The 16137-nt window shown below is 36.0% G+C and overlaps 1 protein-coding gene across 17 annotated transcripts in view; it reads left to right on the top strand.

The window, feature by feature from the left end:
* Positions 1 to 16137, top strand: part of DMD (dystrophin) — a 2622506-nt gene that overhangs the window by 1776570 nt on the left and 829799 nt on the right. For all 17 annotated transcript variants that reach the window (XM_021079543.1, XM_021079551.1, XM_021079550.1 and 14 more), the window contains 1 exon segment: positions 582 to 731. In XM_021079543.1, coding sequence (XP_020935202.1) covers positions 582 to 731 — 150 coding nt within the window.

Here is a 16137-nt window from a genome sequence, read left to right as displayed (position 1 = left end):
GAGACTTAATTCCTCAAAGGATGATTAAATTTATCCAGATTGTTCTATTTTAGATAAGCAATGTTGTCCTACTGTATAGCACAGGGAACTATATCCAGTCTCTTAGGATACACCATGATGGAAGATAATATAAAAAAGGAAATGTGTGTGTGTGTGTATATATATATATATATGACTAGGTCACTTTGCTGTATAGTTGAAATGGCACAACATTACAAATCAACTGTTACATGTATACATATACATATATATGTATGTATATAAAATATGTAGAGAGAGGTATAGTCTTTACACTGTTCAGGGTATTGTGTTAGAGCTCATTGTGCTGCTTAACATTTTTCACTAGAAAAAAAAAAATCTCTGATTGAGATATTCTGACCCTTTTTAAGATAGCCTGCTTTACTGGTGAGCACGTGTTTTAGTCCACCAGATCTTTGCCCTGTAGAAAATTTGGTATTTGAGTTACAGGCGGGCCTTCCAGTCCTGCTTCATTTTGATAGACTAATCAATAGAGGCAAAGACAAAGTAGTTGGCATTGTGCTGTAATTCATTTTAAACGTTGTTGCATTTGTCTATTTCAGTTACTGGCTGAAGAGTTGCCCCTGCGCCAGGGAATTCTAAAACAATTAAATGAAACTGGAGGAACAGTGCTTGTAAGTGCTCCCATAAGCCCAGAAGAGCAAGATAAAATTGAAAATAAGCTCAAGCAGACAAATCTTCAGTGGATAAAGGTTAGACATTAACCACTTTCCCTCACATATGTTAAATGTTACAAGCCTTTGTATTTTCTTTTTCATGATGCTTAATTGGTGGGGGTGAGGGAGGGGGGCTGGTTTTGTGAATTGTTATTTTTTAGTGCTTTTTTTTCACCTGACCATGTGATTTGGCTGTATGATTTGTTGTGAATGGAAGGAATGATGATGGTGAATGACAGTACATTAATGACCAAATGACAAGGTATACACCATTATTACTGTACATGAATTATCCTAAGGAAATAGACTGAAAAATAGATCAAGTAATTAATTCAGTGTTCAGGTATGTTTGACAATATTTAAGCAAGATGGATGTGGTCCAGCTCAACAAGCATCATAAATCAAAATTATTTATCCTTACTATAATTCAGACTTAATCAATGATTAATATATGCTAAACTTCTCCAAAAGGTGTTTTATTTATTTATTATTATTTATTTACATATTTACTTTCTCGTGAGTTTTCTCTTGCTACCTTGGTTACTTTTTAAATCTAATATTTTCAAATTAATGAATACTTATTCTTTAAAACCAAGTGGGGCATATAAACTTATAATGAAAAGCAACATCAGTTGATTCATCACTATTTATTGAAAAGTAATCTTCTTCCCACTGTAATGCTATGGAAATTTTTATCATAAGTCAAATGAACATGTATGTATAAATCTGTTCCATATTCTCTACTTGCTTGCATTTGATTATCTTTGTCTTTCAGCTAGTACCATACTGGCTTAATAACAATCAACTTTAAATAGCTTTATTTATATATGTAGATATAACTTATATATCATACACTTTATTCATTTCAAAGAATATAATTCAAGAGTTTGGTATATTTACTTTCAATTGTAGTGAAATATATTTAATGCAAAATTTATCATTTTAAACAGATTATAACTGTATATATGTTTATATATATACCTATATATGCATAAGCATGTACACATACATAGATATGCATACATATGTACACACACATATATATACACACACATATACATATATAGATATAAACACATATATGTGTTTTTTAATTTAAAATGTTGGGATCTGAGAGTATAAATCCTCCAACTTTGATCTTAGTCCAGATTGCTTTTACTATTTTTTCATTCTTTAGTTTACCAATAAGTTTTAGAACCAATTTCTCAATTTTTATCAAAGCCTGCCAGGATATTGATTTGAATCGTGTTGAATTTATAGATCATTTAACCTTTTTCACAATATTGAGTCATCAAATCCATGTAAATCATACATCCATTCTTTATTTAGGTCTTCTTTAATAGCTTTTTAGAAATATTTTCCAGTTTTAAATCCAGAGGACCTACACATGTTTTATCTCAGATATTTGATATTTTGATCCTATTATAAATGAGATTCATTTTGACTTTGATTTTCTTTTTATTGCTGGTGTATAAAAATAGAATAGTTTTTACATTAAACACACATCCAGTGTCCTTGCTAAATTCACTTACTAGTATTGATTGCTTGTGAAACATTTTGAAATTTTTTAATGCGCACAATCATGTCATCAAATAGAGGTGGTTTATCTCTTATCAATCCTTATGATTTTAATTATTTTTGCAAAAACTAGGGCCTCTAAAACAATGTTTAATGGAAGTGATGATAATCCCTGTTTCAGGTGGAAAGCTTTCAGTAATTGATCACTAAATATGATGCTTCTTGTAGGACTTTTTGTAGATACTCCTAATCAAATTAAGGAATTTCTCCTTATTCCCAGTTTCTCACCTTTTTATTGTGAATAGTTATTAAACATATTCAAATGTTTTCTCTGCATTTATTAAAATTATTCTGTGTTTTTTTTTCTCCTCTGAATGTGACAAATCACAGCCACTGTTTTTGGAATGTGAAATTACGATTCCAGAAATAAATCCTATTGGTCATAATGTCTTATACCTTTTGTGGATTGCTAGATTCAGTTTTCCAATATGTCCTTTAGGATTTTTATATTTTTGTTCATGACAGGAAAACATCTGTAATTTTTTTTCATAAACCTTCTCAAGTTTAGATAGCAGTGTTAGACTAGTCTTATGAAACAATTTGAGAGGTACTCTTTTTCATTGTTCTGGAATAAATTGTTTAAGCTTGGTATCATTTCTTCTTGATAAGATTGGAAGAATATAGTTGTAAAGCCATCAGTGCATGGGGTATTTTGTTGTTGTTGTTTTGTTGAGAAAGTTTTTGATCATTGGTCAATTTCTTTAATAGATGAAAGGATGATTAGATTTTCATTTCTTTGTGTATCAGGTTTTATAAGTGTGTTCAATGAATTTGTCCATTTCCATGCCAATGTCTCTTTGGGGGCTGCAGATTTTCTTCATAGAGCTAGAGATCCTTTATATATTAAAATAGACCCAAGCTCTAAGTACCTGGGTAGGTCTTGTTGACTAGAATATTTTATTCTATGTGCTAAGGTAGAGAGCTGAGTCTCTTGTTGAAAGAGATCTTCAAAGTTTATATGCAGTTTATATGCAAAGTTTGTATGCAGTTTATATGCAAAGTTTATATGCAGTGGGTTTTATTCTAAGGTATTCATGCTAAAGCCTGAGATTCCTTCCATATACCAAGTTCCATTTCTTTAGGTAAGAACCACAATTACTGTTTTATTTTTATTTTTGCCTGTAAATAAGTGCTAAGGGAAAACCATTCATTGTGTGATTGTTTTGATAATGAGGCAAATTTCCTAGGAGTTCCCTGGTAGCTCAGGTGGTTAAGGATCTGGCATTGTTACTGCTGTGGCTCAGGTCAATGCATCCCTAGCCCCAGAAATTTCATATGCTGTGGGTGTGGCCAAAAAATTGCTATGTACAAACTTTTAGTACCCAAATTTTACATCCTTCTTGTTCCCAAACATCACGGCATCTTTCATCCAAACACTTTCCAGGTTTTGCCAGGGTCAGATTCCCCTGTACTTAAAGGCTTTTTCTCCCTTACTTCATATGTCCCCATATATACTTTCTCTATATATATGCTTTTTGACCTTCCAAGGATGTTTTGAAACTTCTCATTCACTTTTGACCACAGTTCTACTGCCTTACTGAGCATATTTAATACCTGTTAGCTTTGTTCTATTCAAAATATAAACCAAACTGTAGTCCTTTAAACCAAAAGCAAATCCATGCCAAGAAGATGTTGCAGAACTATAATTTTCATGTAATATAAAATGTCTTCTTTCAAAAATGGAACAATTACCTCTAAAGAATTACTTGTTATTCATCAGTACCTGAACTAAATTGAGAGGTGTGAAAAAGCTATATAATGGGGAAAGTTTCGGTACATAGATGATTTGAAAAGAAAATAACAGAGACTTAATTTTGAATCATGTCAGGTTATTTATTCTCAAATTGATGAAGCTGGAATTCTTGCAATAGATCAGTTACATGACTGATAAAATATTTGTGAGTTGAAATGAGTACCAATGATATGACATTAAATTTAAAATGTGTGTTTTGATCTCTAATTCAAGCAACTAGGTATTTGGGAAAAAAAAAGTCCCCTTCTATTTTTATATGTCATCACTTGCTTTCAATTATGTGGATAATCATATTATTTAAATTTTACATTAATTTTTCCTACTGAAAAATGTAAAGTTAATTTCTTTTATGATTTCAAAATAGTTGTGTAAACATACAGATACTTGTAAAAGGAGGGAATGTATTTTCCTAGTAATTAAATTTTATATCAATACAGATTAAAATCATTACTCATAGGAAGAGGACAAAGGGAAAGATACCCCCAAATATTCCACAATATCTCAGTTCATCTTGATATTACAAAATGAAACAAAAATTATAATTGGAGGATATATGTGAGAGCTATCAAAAACACACAAACACAGTTTTGTAAATAGTGAAATGAGTCAAGGGTTTGTTTGGCAACAGAGTAAAAAGTCAGTTTTTTATTATATAAAATTAAAACTAGGACTATGAATACCATCTTTTGTGGACTTATATTACTATTTAAGCCATGATATTGGTGTCATCCAAAAATTAAAATTTTCATGCTATGTCTTTGCCACCCAATGTCATAGAAATTGGAATCTTATCCATTAGTCATGTTAAAAATTAATTGCACCTTCTCAATCCCTATGCGACTCTACCCATGTTGGTTTAAATTAAGACCAGGGGGTGGAGCAAGATAGCAGAGGAGTAAGAGGTCACACTCACCTTCTCCCACAAACACATCCAAAAACACATCTATATGTAAAACGACTCACACAGAACATCAACTGAATGCTGGTAGAAGAACTGAAACCTCCAAAAAGGGCAAGAAACTTTTGACATGACTGGGTAGAACAAAAGAAAAAAAGAGAGAGAGAGAGAGAGAAAAGGAATCAGGACAGGACTAGCATTCCTGAGAGGGAGCTGTGAAGGAGAAAAAGAACACACATTCTGGGAAGCAGAAAGATCAGCCGAGTCAGAGGGACCTCAAATTTGCCGAGAAAATCACACCAGCTGGACTGAGAACAGCAAAGCAGAGTGAGAGCCGCACAGATCATCTGAACCACCGGTAGGACACCACAGCCTGAGACACTTGGGCGGGGGCTAGGCACTGAGACTTAGGCTCTGGAGGTCAGTCCCAGGGAAAGGACTGGGGTTGGCAGTGTGGAGACAGCCTAAGGGGCTAAGGATCAGTGTGATATGGGCAGGGGAACAGTACACCAAGGGCTGGGGAGGTGAATGCCATGGCAGAGGGAACCTGTGAGAAGGTCCAGACCCACAGGAGAGACAAGGTGCCGTTGTTGGGGAGGGCAAGTGGAGGCGGGGCAGACTGCCATAGAAGCTCCCTGCACCCAAGTGTGCACATGCCTGGGGGCTCTCAGAGGGTGAGGTGGCTCTGGTGCAGGCTACTGGTGGCAAAAAGCTCATTTAGGGAGGACTGGGTGCGTCTTGTGCAGGCTACCGGTGGCTAGGCACCTCTTGTGTGGGCTAAGGGAATCAGCGGGCTAAGTGTGACATGGTGCCTCTTGCACAATCTATAGATGGCAGGGACAGACCACAGTAGTCATCTCAGAGGCCAGAGGGAGGCATGGCTTGCTACTACTGGGGGTCTGTGAGTGGGCTCCGTCTGAGACCCCGGTCACCTCAGAGGTTGGCAAAAAAGAAAAAGAGGGCACTGAAACCAAGCACCATACACTGTTGCTCCCACTCCCCTGGGGAACACACCCGCCCTGCAGCTGCCACTGCCAGATCCCCTGGGAGGCACCCAGATACTTGGTCACTGTCCCTTCTCAAGACTCTACAACTAGGAGCAGCTGAAACAGAACCTCCTGTGTGTTCTAAGTGGGACTCGGTGCTTCTTGTGTGGTCTGCAGGTGGTGTGGGTAAACCGCCACAGTTATCTCTGACACCAGAGGTGGGTGTGGCCTACTGCCACTGAGGACACCTGAAAAAAAATCACTTGCAGACCCAACCACCTCAGAGGGCACCACAGAAAAGGACATTGCAATGGAACACCACCTGTTGTTGATCTCATTCCCCTGGGAACACACCTGCCCTGCTAATGCCACTGCCAAACACTCTGGGCAGTGCCCAGACACTTAACCACTGTCCCTGCGAGGAACCTGCAACTAGGAGCAGTTTGTGCAGCACCTCCTGTGGGGGCTAAGCAAGATGAGGTGCTTCTTGAATGGTCTACAGGGGGCAGGGGAAAATCACTGCACTTATCTCTGGCTCCAGAGGTGGGAGTGGCTTGCCACCACTTGGGATCCATGAACAGACACCACGTGCAACCCTGTTCACCTCAAGGGCACCACAGAGGAGGGCATTCTGATGGAACGCCACCTGTTAGTGCTCTCAAACCCCTGGGAACACACCTGCCCTGCTGCTGCCACTGCCAAATGCTGTGGGCAATACTCACACACCTGATCTCTGTCACCTCCCAGGAACCTGCAACTAGGAGCAGACTGTGCAGCACCTCCTATATGGGTTAAGTGACATGGGTTGCTTCATGCAAGGTCTACAGGTGGTGGGGGCAAACCACCACAGTTCCTGACTCCAGAGGCAGTTGTGGCCCGCTATCACTAAGGGTCCCTGAACAGACACCACCTGCACTTCCAATCACCTCAGAGAAGGGCATTGTAATCCAGCACAAGCTGTCTTTCCTCTCACTCCCCTGGGAACTAATGCACCCTCTTCTGCTACTGTCAAACGCTCTGGTCAACTTGTAGGTCTACCTAGAATTCATTACAACTTCCCAGGGCCATGCAACTAGAAGTAGCCTGTGCCACCTTCCTGCAGGTCCTTGCTGCTATTGAGAGCCCAGTGACCAGGCACTGACTGCTGGCCCTACCCATTTCCTCCTCCCTGAAAACACACTGAACATCCTGGGCATAACAGCCTGCTCACACAAAAGAAAGAGACAGCAAATATTCAAACTCCCACACCAAAAATAAATAACCCCCCCAAAAATACAAAGGGGTACTCTTGCATAGAAGTTGCCTTATATGGCCACAATTTGGCTTCCCCAAACTCTCAGAAAAAGAAAAAACATAAGCAAGATGAAGAAGCATAGAAACCATTCCCAGTAAAAGGAACAGGAGAATTCACCTAAAGCAGTCAACAATGAAACAGACCTCTGCAGTCTGACAGTCATTGAATTCAAAAGGGAGATACTGAAAATACTGAAGGAATTAAGAGAGGATATGAACAGTAATGCAGATTCCTTTAGAAAGGAACTAGAAAATATAAGGAGGAGCCAAGAAAAACTAGAAAATTCATTTGCTAAAGGCAATAATGAGCAGAATGAATAATGCAGAGGAAGGAATTAGTGACGTGGAAGATAGAATAATGGAAATTACCCAATCAGGACAGCAGACAGAAAACCAAATGAAAAAACATGAAAGCGATATAAGAGACCTATGGGATAATATAAAGTGGACCAATCTATGCATAATAGGAATTCCAGAAGGAGAAGAAAAAGAAAAGGGGATTTAAAATATATTTGAGGAAATTATGGCTAAAAACTTTCCAAATCTAAAGGCTACTGATATCAAGATACAGAAAGCACAGAGGGCCCCAAACAAGTTGAATGCAAACAGGCCCACACCAAGACATATTATAATAAAAATGGCAAAAGTTAAAGATGAGAGAGGATTCTAAAGGCAGTGAGAAAAGCAAAGTGTTAATTATAAGGAAACCCCCATAAGGCTATCAGCTGATTTCTCTACAGAAACACTACAGGCCAGAAGGGAGTGGCAAGATACATTTAAAGTGCTGAAAGGAAAAAAATTGCAACATAGAATACTCTATGCAGCAAGAATATCATTTAAAATAAAAGGGGAAATAATTTCTCCAGCAAAAAGCTAAAAGAATACAGCAATACTAAACTCATTCTAAAAGAAATACTGAAAGGGCTTCTCTAAATTTAAAAAAAAAGTAAGAAGAATTAGGATGGAGGAAACCAAAATTGGAAAGCAATCACTTAAATACACCAGCTTACAGACCAAAACATGAAGATGTTAAAAAAAGAGACATCAAAATCATACAATGTGGGGAAGGAAAGTAAGAAAATATAGATTCTTTTTTTTATTTTAATGATGTATTTGAACCTATGTGACTATTGGGCTAAAGCAAGCAGATATAGGAAGGGGTTAACATACTTAAAAGGCAAAGCAACCACAAATCAAAACCAAACATTACATTCATACAAACTGCAAAGTACTCAAGCATAAAACAAATGGAAAACATCCAACCAAAAAAAGAAAATAAGAGAGAAACAAAGAATCAACTGGAAAACAAGTTTAAAATGGCAATAAATACATCTATCAGTAATCACCTTAAATGTCAATGGACTCAATGCTCCAATCAAAAAAACACAGAGTGCACACTGGATAAAAAAGCAGAAACCTTCTATCTGCTGTCTGCAACAAACTCACCTTAGGACAAAGGACACATATAGATTGAAAGAAGGGGATGAGAAAAGATATTTCATGCCAATGGACACGACAGGAAAGCAGGAGTTGCAGTATTCACATCAGACAAAAAATACTTTAAAATGAAGGCCATAAAGAAAAAGAAGGATAATATTTAATGGTTAAAGGATCCATTCAAGAGGAGGATATTACAATCATCAATATATGTGCCCCTAATATAATAGCACCCAGATACATACAACAAATACTAACAGACATAAACAGAGAAATTGATGGGAATACAATCATAGTAGGAGATTTTAACACCCCACTGACATCAATGGACAGATCCTCTAGACAGAAAAATCAATAAAGCAACAGAAATCCTAAAGGACACAATGGAAAAGTTAGACTTAATTGACATTTTTGGGACATTACATCCAAAATAACCAGAATATACATTCTTCTCAAGTGCACATGGAACATTCTCAAGAATTGATCACATCCTGGGGCACAAAGCTAACCTCAACAAATTAAGAGTCTAGAAATTATTTCAAGTATCTTCTCTGACCACAAAGGCATGAAACTAGAAATCAACCACAGGAAGGGAAATGAGACAAAATTTACTACATGGAGAATAAACAACATGCTACTAAGAAAAACCTCGAGATGAATGATAATGAAGATGAAACCACTCAAAATTTATGGGATGCCACAAAATCAGTTCTCAGAGGGAAATTCATAGCAATACAGGCCTTCCTCAAAAAAGAAGAAAAATCTCAAATCGACAATTTAAAGCACCACCTAAATGAATTAGAAAAAGAACAAACAAAACCTAAATTCAGCAGAAGGAAAGAAATAATAAAGATCAGAGAGGAAATCAATAAAATAGATATTTAAAAAAATAGAAAAAATCAATAAAACTAAGAGCTGGTTATTTGAAAAGGTACACAAAATTGACAAACCCCTGGCCAGACTCCCTAAAAAGAGGAGAGAAAAAACCCAAATAAACAAAATCGGAAATGAGAAGGAAGTCAAAACAGATACTACAGAAATACAAAATAACTATGAGGGAATACTTTCAACAATTTCATGCTAACAAATTTGACAACCTAGAAGAAATGGACAACTTTCTAGAGACGTACAGCCTGCCAAAACTGAATCAAGAAGAAAGAGATCACCTGAACAGACCAATCACTTGAAATGAAATTGAATATGTCATAAAAACACTCCCTACAAATAGAAGTCCAGGACCAGATGGCTTCACAGGAGAATTCTACCAAACATACAAAGAGGGACTTATACCCATCCTCCTTAATCTTTTTCAAAAGGTTGAAGAAGAAGGAACACTCCCAAAGACATTCTATAGTCTATGATGCCACCATCACCCTAATTCCAAAACCAGACAAAGATACCACCAAGAAAAGAAAACTATTAGCCAATATCTTTGCTGAGCATAGACGCAAAAATTCTCAACAAAATTTTAGCCAACCAAATACAACATATAAAAAAGATCTTGCACCACAGCCAGGTGGGATTCATCCCAGGGTCACAAGGATAGTTCAACATATGCAAATCAAACGACGTCATACCCCACATTCAAAAAAGAAAAGTCAAAAACACATGATTATCTCCATAGATGCAGAAAAAACATTTGACAAAGTCCAACATCCATTCACGATCAAAACTCTTACCAAAGTGGGTATAGAGGGAACATACCTCAACATAATCAAAGTCATTTATGACAAACCCACAGCAAATAGAATACTCAATGGGGAAAAGCCAAAAGCCTTCCCACTAAAATCTGGAACAAGACAAGGATGCCCACTCTCATCACTGTTATTCAACATAGTATGGGAAGTCCTAGCCACAGCTACCAGACAAACAAAAGAAATAAAAATTATCCAAATTGGAAGAGAAGAGATAAAACTGTCACTGTACGCAGATGACAGGATAGCATATATAGAAAACCCTAAGGACTCAACCCAAAAACTACTTGAACTGATCAACAAATTCAGCAAAGTAGCAGGATATAAGATCAGCATTCAGAAACCAGTCGCATTTCTGTATATGAGCAACGAAATATTAGAAAAGGAATAAAAAATACAATACCTTTTAAAATTGCACTGCAGAAAAATCAAATACCTAGGAATACACCTGACCAAGGGGGTAAAAGACTCATATGCTGGGGAACTATAGAACATTAATCAAGGAAAGTAAAGAAGATGTAAAGAAATGGAAAGATAGTCCATGCTCCTGGGTTGGAAAAATTAATATTGTAAAAATGGCCATACTCCCCAAAGCAATCTACTATCAAATTAGATTCAATGCAATCTCTATCAAATTACCCATGACATTTTTCACAGAACTAAAACAGACAGTCCAAAAATTTATATGGAACCACAAAAGACCCAGAATTGGCAAAGCAATTCTGAGGAACAAAAGCCAAGCAGGAGGCATAAGTTTCCAGGCAATACTACAAAGCCACAGTCATCAAAACAGTGTGGTACTGGTACGAAAACAGACATACAGACCAATGGAACAGAATAGAGAACCCAGAAATAAACCCAGACACCTATGATCAATTAATCTCTGACCAAGGAGGCAAGAACATAAAATGGGGACAAGACAGGCTTTTCAGCAAGGGGTGCTGAGAAGTCTGTGACAGCTGCGTGAAAATCAGTGAAACTAGAACACACCCTCACACCATGCACAAAAATAAACTCAAAATGGCTTAAAGACTTAAATATGAGACACGACACCATCAAACTCCTGGAAGAGAACATAGGCAAAACATTCCCTTACAAATATTTCCTCAGGTCAGTCTCCCAAAGCAACAGAAATAAAAGCAAAAATAAACCAATGGGACCTAATCAAACTGACAAGCTTTTGCAAAAAGAAAACAAAAGGATAATTTAACAGAATGGGAGAAAATTGTTTCAAATGAGGCAACTGACATGGTCCTAATCTCTAAAATACACAAACAACTTATGCAACTAAACAGCAAAAAAGCCAACAACCCAATGGAAAAAAGGGCAAAAGACCTGATTAGACATTTCTCCAAGGAAGATATACAGATGGCCAACAAGCACATGAAAAAATGCTCAACGTCCCTGATTATTAAAGAATTGCAAATCAAAACTACCAGGAGATACCACCTCACACAAGTCAGAATGGCCATCATTCATAAATCCACAAATAACAAATGCTGGAGAGGGTGTGGAGAAAAGGGAACCCTCCTGCACTGTTGGAGGGAATGTAAGCTGGTACGACCACTATGGAGAACAGTATGGATGGACCTTAGGAAACTACATAGAACTACCATAAGACCCAGCAATCCCACTCTTGGGCATATATCCAGACAAAACTTTCCTTGAAAAACACACATGCACCTGCATGTTCATTGCAGCACTATTCACAATAGGGAAGACATGGAAACAACCCAAATGTCCATCAGCAGATGATTGGATTAGGAAGAAGTGGTATATATACACAGTGGAATACTACTCAGCCATATAAAAGAACAAACTAATGCCATTTGCAGCAACATGGATGGAACTAGAGACTCTCATCCTGAGTGAAGTAAGTCAGAAAGAGAAAGGCAAATACCATATGATATCACTTATATTTGGAATCTCATATATGGCACAAATGAACATTTCCACAGAAAAGAAATTCATGGAGTTGGAGAATAGACTTGTGGTTGCCAAGGGGGAGGGGGAGGGAGTGGGATGGATTGTGAGCTTGGGGTTAATAGACACAAACTATTACCTTTGGAATGGATTAGCAATGAGATCCTGCTGTGTAGCACTGGGAACTATGTCTACTCACTTATGATGGCTAGAGAAAAAATAATGTGTATATGTATGTGTAACTGGGTTACCATGCTGTACAGTGGAAAATTGACAGAACACTTAAACCAGATATAATGGAAAAAAATAAAATAAACATCATTATTAAAAAATATAATGTATTAGCAGTCAAAACAGCTACGTAAGGCAGAAAGCTTAAGGCAAAAATTAAAAACAAAAAATAAATTAAGACTGGAGAATGAATAGTACCAGATTTACATCAGTACACACATCAGCAGTTTTAAAAAAATAATATCATCAAGATGATTAAGAGATAATCTTGATCATCATTAAACATCAATTTTGCAGTCATTAGAAAAGAGAAGAAGTAATGGAGACCCCTTCCTTGTATTTTGCAGCACACTCCTCCATCTAAAGGCTAGAGGGATTGTTTACTAGGACATCATGGTTGCTAGATACAACAATGCCAGTTACTTAACAGGCAGTATCTCTAAAAATGTCCTATCACAATATCTGGTGGCAGATAGGTTTCTGCACTGGTAACTCTAATATGTTGTACTCTATTTAGCCAAATTACCAGTACATTGGCACCTTTGTGTTTTGTTACTTATGAAAGAAAACGGCCATGGGGATTAATATAGCTTTTCCTTTAAGGGAGTAGTGGACGCTATAATGGGTTCATTGCAAAACTATTTTAACTTGCCTTGACCTGAGTAGTGTTTCTTTACAGCAGAGATAGACAATGTTGTTTTGAAGCTGATCATAGGTCTTGGTTTAAATTGTGGCTTCCTCTAGACAGGGATCATGAAGTGATATCCTCATTTTTGTCTAATGCATAGTTTGAGCTTTACAGTCTAGCAATAATACCTATAAAAATTTAAAATTATGTGAATGTTACTAAAGCTAGCCTCTGTTTTGTCATATCAAAAGTGTCTCACTGTCTCATCTTCATAAACGTAAGACTCTGTGTTGATTTCAATATTTATAAGTTCTCTGAACTTGTGTGTGGGTGTGATTCTCCCTCCCTTCCTACCTCTCCTCATGACTGCTGTTCTCTTCCTCTTTCTCTGTTATATGCATCTTTGCCTATGAATTGGCTACAATGTCTACAATGTTTTATATCCATATATGTCAGGATTTTTTTCTGCCTGGGTAGAAATTTTCTACCTATTCTCTCTTTGTCTGATTACTCTCCTACTCTCCTTCTCTCTTACATTGTCTCCTACTCTCTTTTTCTCTGACTCTGCCTGTTAATCCTTCTTTCATCTTCTGTCCATATCACTTTATGTCCCTTTTCTTCATTATTCATTGCTCTTTTTACACGTTATGTGTAGGTAATTTTCCAACTACCTGTTATTTAGAACCATAGTATTTTGTATCTGTCTTTCATTTTGAATCATATTGTATATGCTTCCTGTACTTGATTGAAAACATGGAACATTTATTTCGTAGATTCATAGGATCATTCAGTTGGATCCACATCTTCTAGGTTATAAAATTACTCTCACATCTTCCAGGTTATAAAATTGCGTCCTAGAAAGCCTAGTTGGCTTATGTGAGAATGTTATTTAAATATAAAAGTTATCCAAAATAAATAGGGTTTTTAAACTTTTCAGTGAAGGTCAACTGATTTTTCTGTGGATAATATGGTAAAAACAGAAAAAAATATGGTTTCCCATATCACTCCATTGCTCCTTTGAAAGTAAACCTGAGATTTTTCATTTCAAGAAAATCTGAGAGGTTTTGCTTTGCTTTTTACCCTTTATGGAAAACTGGATGCTATGTTTTCAAATTATTTTCTGGAACCTTTTTTACTGTGGACCACTTGTAATTGTGTAATACAGAAAAAGATGTTTGAATAACATAATTAGTTGTATGTCTACTATTTTTTATTTTAAGTAACTTTATAGGTAGTATATGTGATACATTGCTACTAGTCATATAAATAAATTTCATTTTATTGAATCAATTTAATCTTTGCCTCATATTTTGCCATTTATTTGTAAATGGTAAATTAGTATTTTAATTTGTTAATGCCCAAAGGCTATTAGATAGTGCATATAAAGACAAAATATTTTATAAACACAAGAAATTTTGCTAGAAATTTTTCTGAATTTCAGAGCATCCTAATTAAAAAAAAAAATCAGATCCTCTTTACCTAAAAAAAATAAGGTTTAAAAATATAATATATGTAGCAAAGCTTTAATATAGGAATAATTTTTGGAATATTGATAATAGTACAGAGATTGTTTTCAAATAATAAATATTATGAAAGTAAAAATACATATAGTGAAACTCATAGGCCAGAGAATCTACACTATCGAAATGACTGAATTTAAATTTCCAAAAATTTGATTCATTTTATATTAACCCCTAATCATGTTACTTCTTAGAATTCATCCAAGTAGTAAATATTAAATTTGTTCTTGTCAGGTAAATAAGTATTTGATCTTCCTTCAGGTATATTTGCATTGTAATACCAGTCATTACTTGTCATTACTATAAATGTAGAGAATAAAAAAGAGAAAATTAAATCAAGCAAAATTTGGCTTTTCCATTCCTTGCTTAAAAATAGACATTGGTTCCAATCAATTAATTTCCTAACAATGGCCATGATTAATAGATTGTTCTAGTAGTGACCATTCAATCCTGCCCATAATGTGAATTACTTTTTTTTAATTAAAGAAAGGAATATTCATAAGAAATAAAAAAATGGTGTTTATCTATTTACTGTTATGGTATATAGTCTGATAATTTTTGAAGTCCATCATCTTGGAAGTTCCCTTTGTATAGTTAATAATCACATCATAAGATTTATTTATTCATTAAATCTTTCATTCAACAGACAACTAATGGGTGACCACTATGTGTCACATACTCTTCTAAGCATATCATCATCAGTTCCTACCTTTGCCATATTTAGAAGTACATTTAGAATTATATAGGTCTTGGCATTATAACTATTCATATTTCTAACCTGTAGTTGCTATATAGTTTGAAGCTGAGTTTTGAGTAGCAGGGTAGTAATTAAAAATTTATAACATAAGAATCCTCCTATAATTTCACACTGCGATGGAGGTCCTTGCTAGGTTGTGTGTTATGAGTCCTGGTTTAGACTCTTATCCCATTATAATATTCTTCTTTATTTTTTATTGAAGTGTAGTTGATTTAAAGTGGTGTGCCAATTTCTACTGTACCACATAGTGACCCAGTCATACACATATATGCATTCTTTCTCTCATACTATCTTCCATCATGCTCTATCTCAAGAGATTGGTTATAGCTCCCTATGCTGTACAGTAGGACTTTATTGCTTATAATTTTCAGTAGCTCCTTCTTTCATTCTCATGAGTTATCTCCCACTTTAGAAGATTAAAAAAATACTCAAGGTCACCCCAGTTATGAGAACAAACATCAGGCTCTTAAAAGTGGGCCTGGTCCAGTACTCAATATTATTATTGTCATTGCTAATGTTCTCTTGACACTTCAATAAAGTTGAGACATTTGGCCTGTCCAAGAAACCTGATTGCCATTACTACCAAACTAACCAAAATTTAATGACAATAAGTTGATAAAATAAGTGTTTTTGAACTTTTCAAACAATTAAAATTTCAGGCAGTGCCATGAATATGATTCAGACATTTCACAAACAAAAGCAAACAGGAGTTGTGAGGAAGCAGTTTACCATGATGATTAATAG

Source organism: Sus scrofa, chromosome X (assembly GCF_000003025.6).
Source record: "Sus scrofa isolate TJ Tabasco breed Duroc chromosome X, Sscrofa11.1, whole genome shotgun sequence".
Classification (NCBI taxonomy): Eukaryota; Metazoa; Chordata; class Mammalia; order Artiodactyla; family Suidae; genus Sus; species Sus scrofa.
The sequence above is the reverse complement of the archived record's forward strand: the minus strand, read 5'-3'. Positions and strand labels throughout refer to the sequence as shown.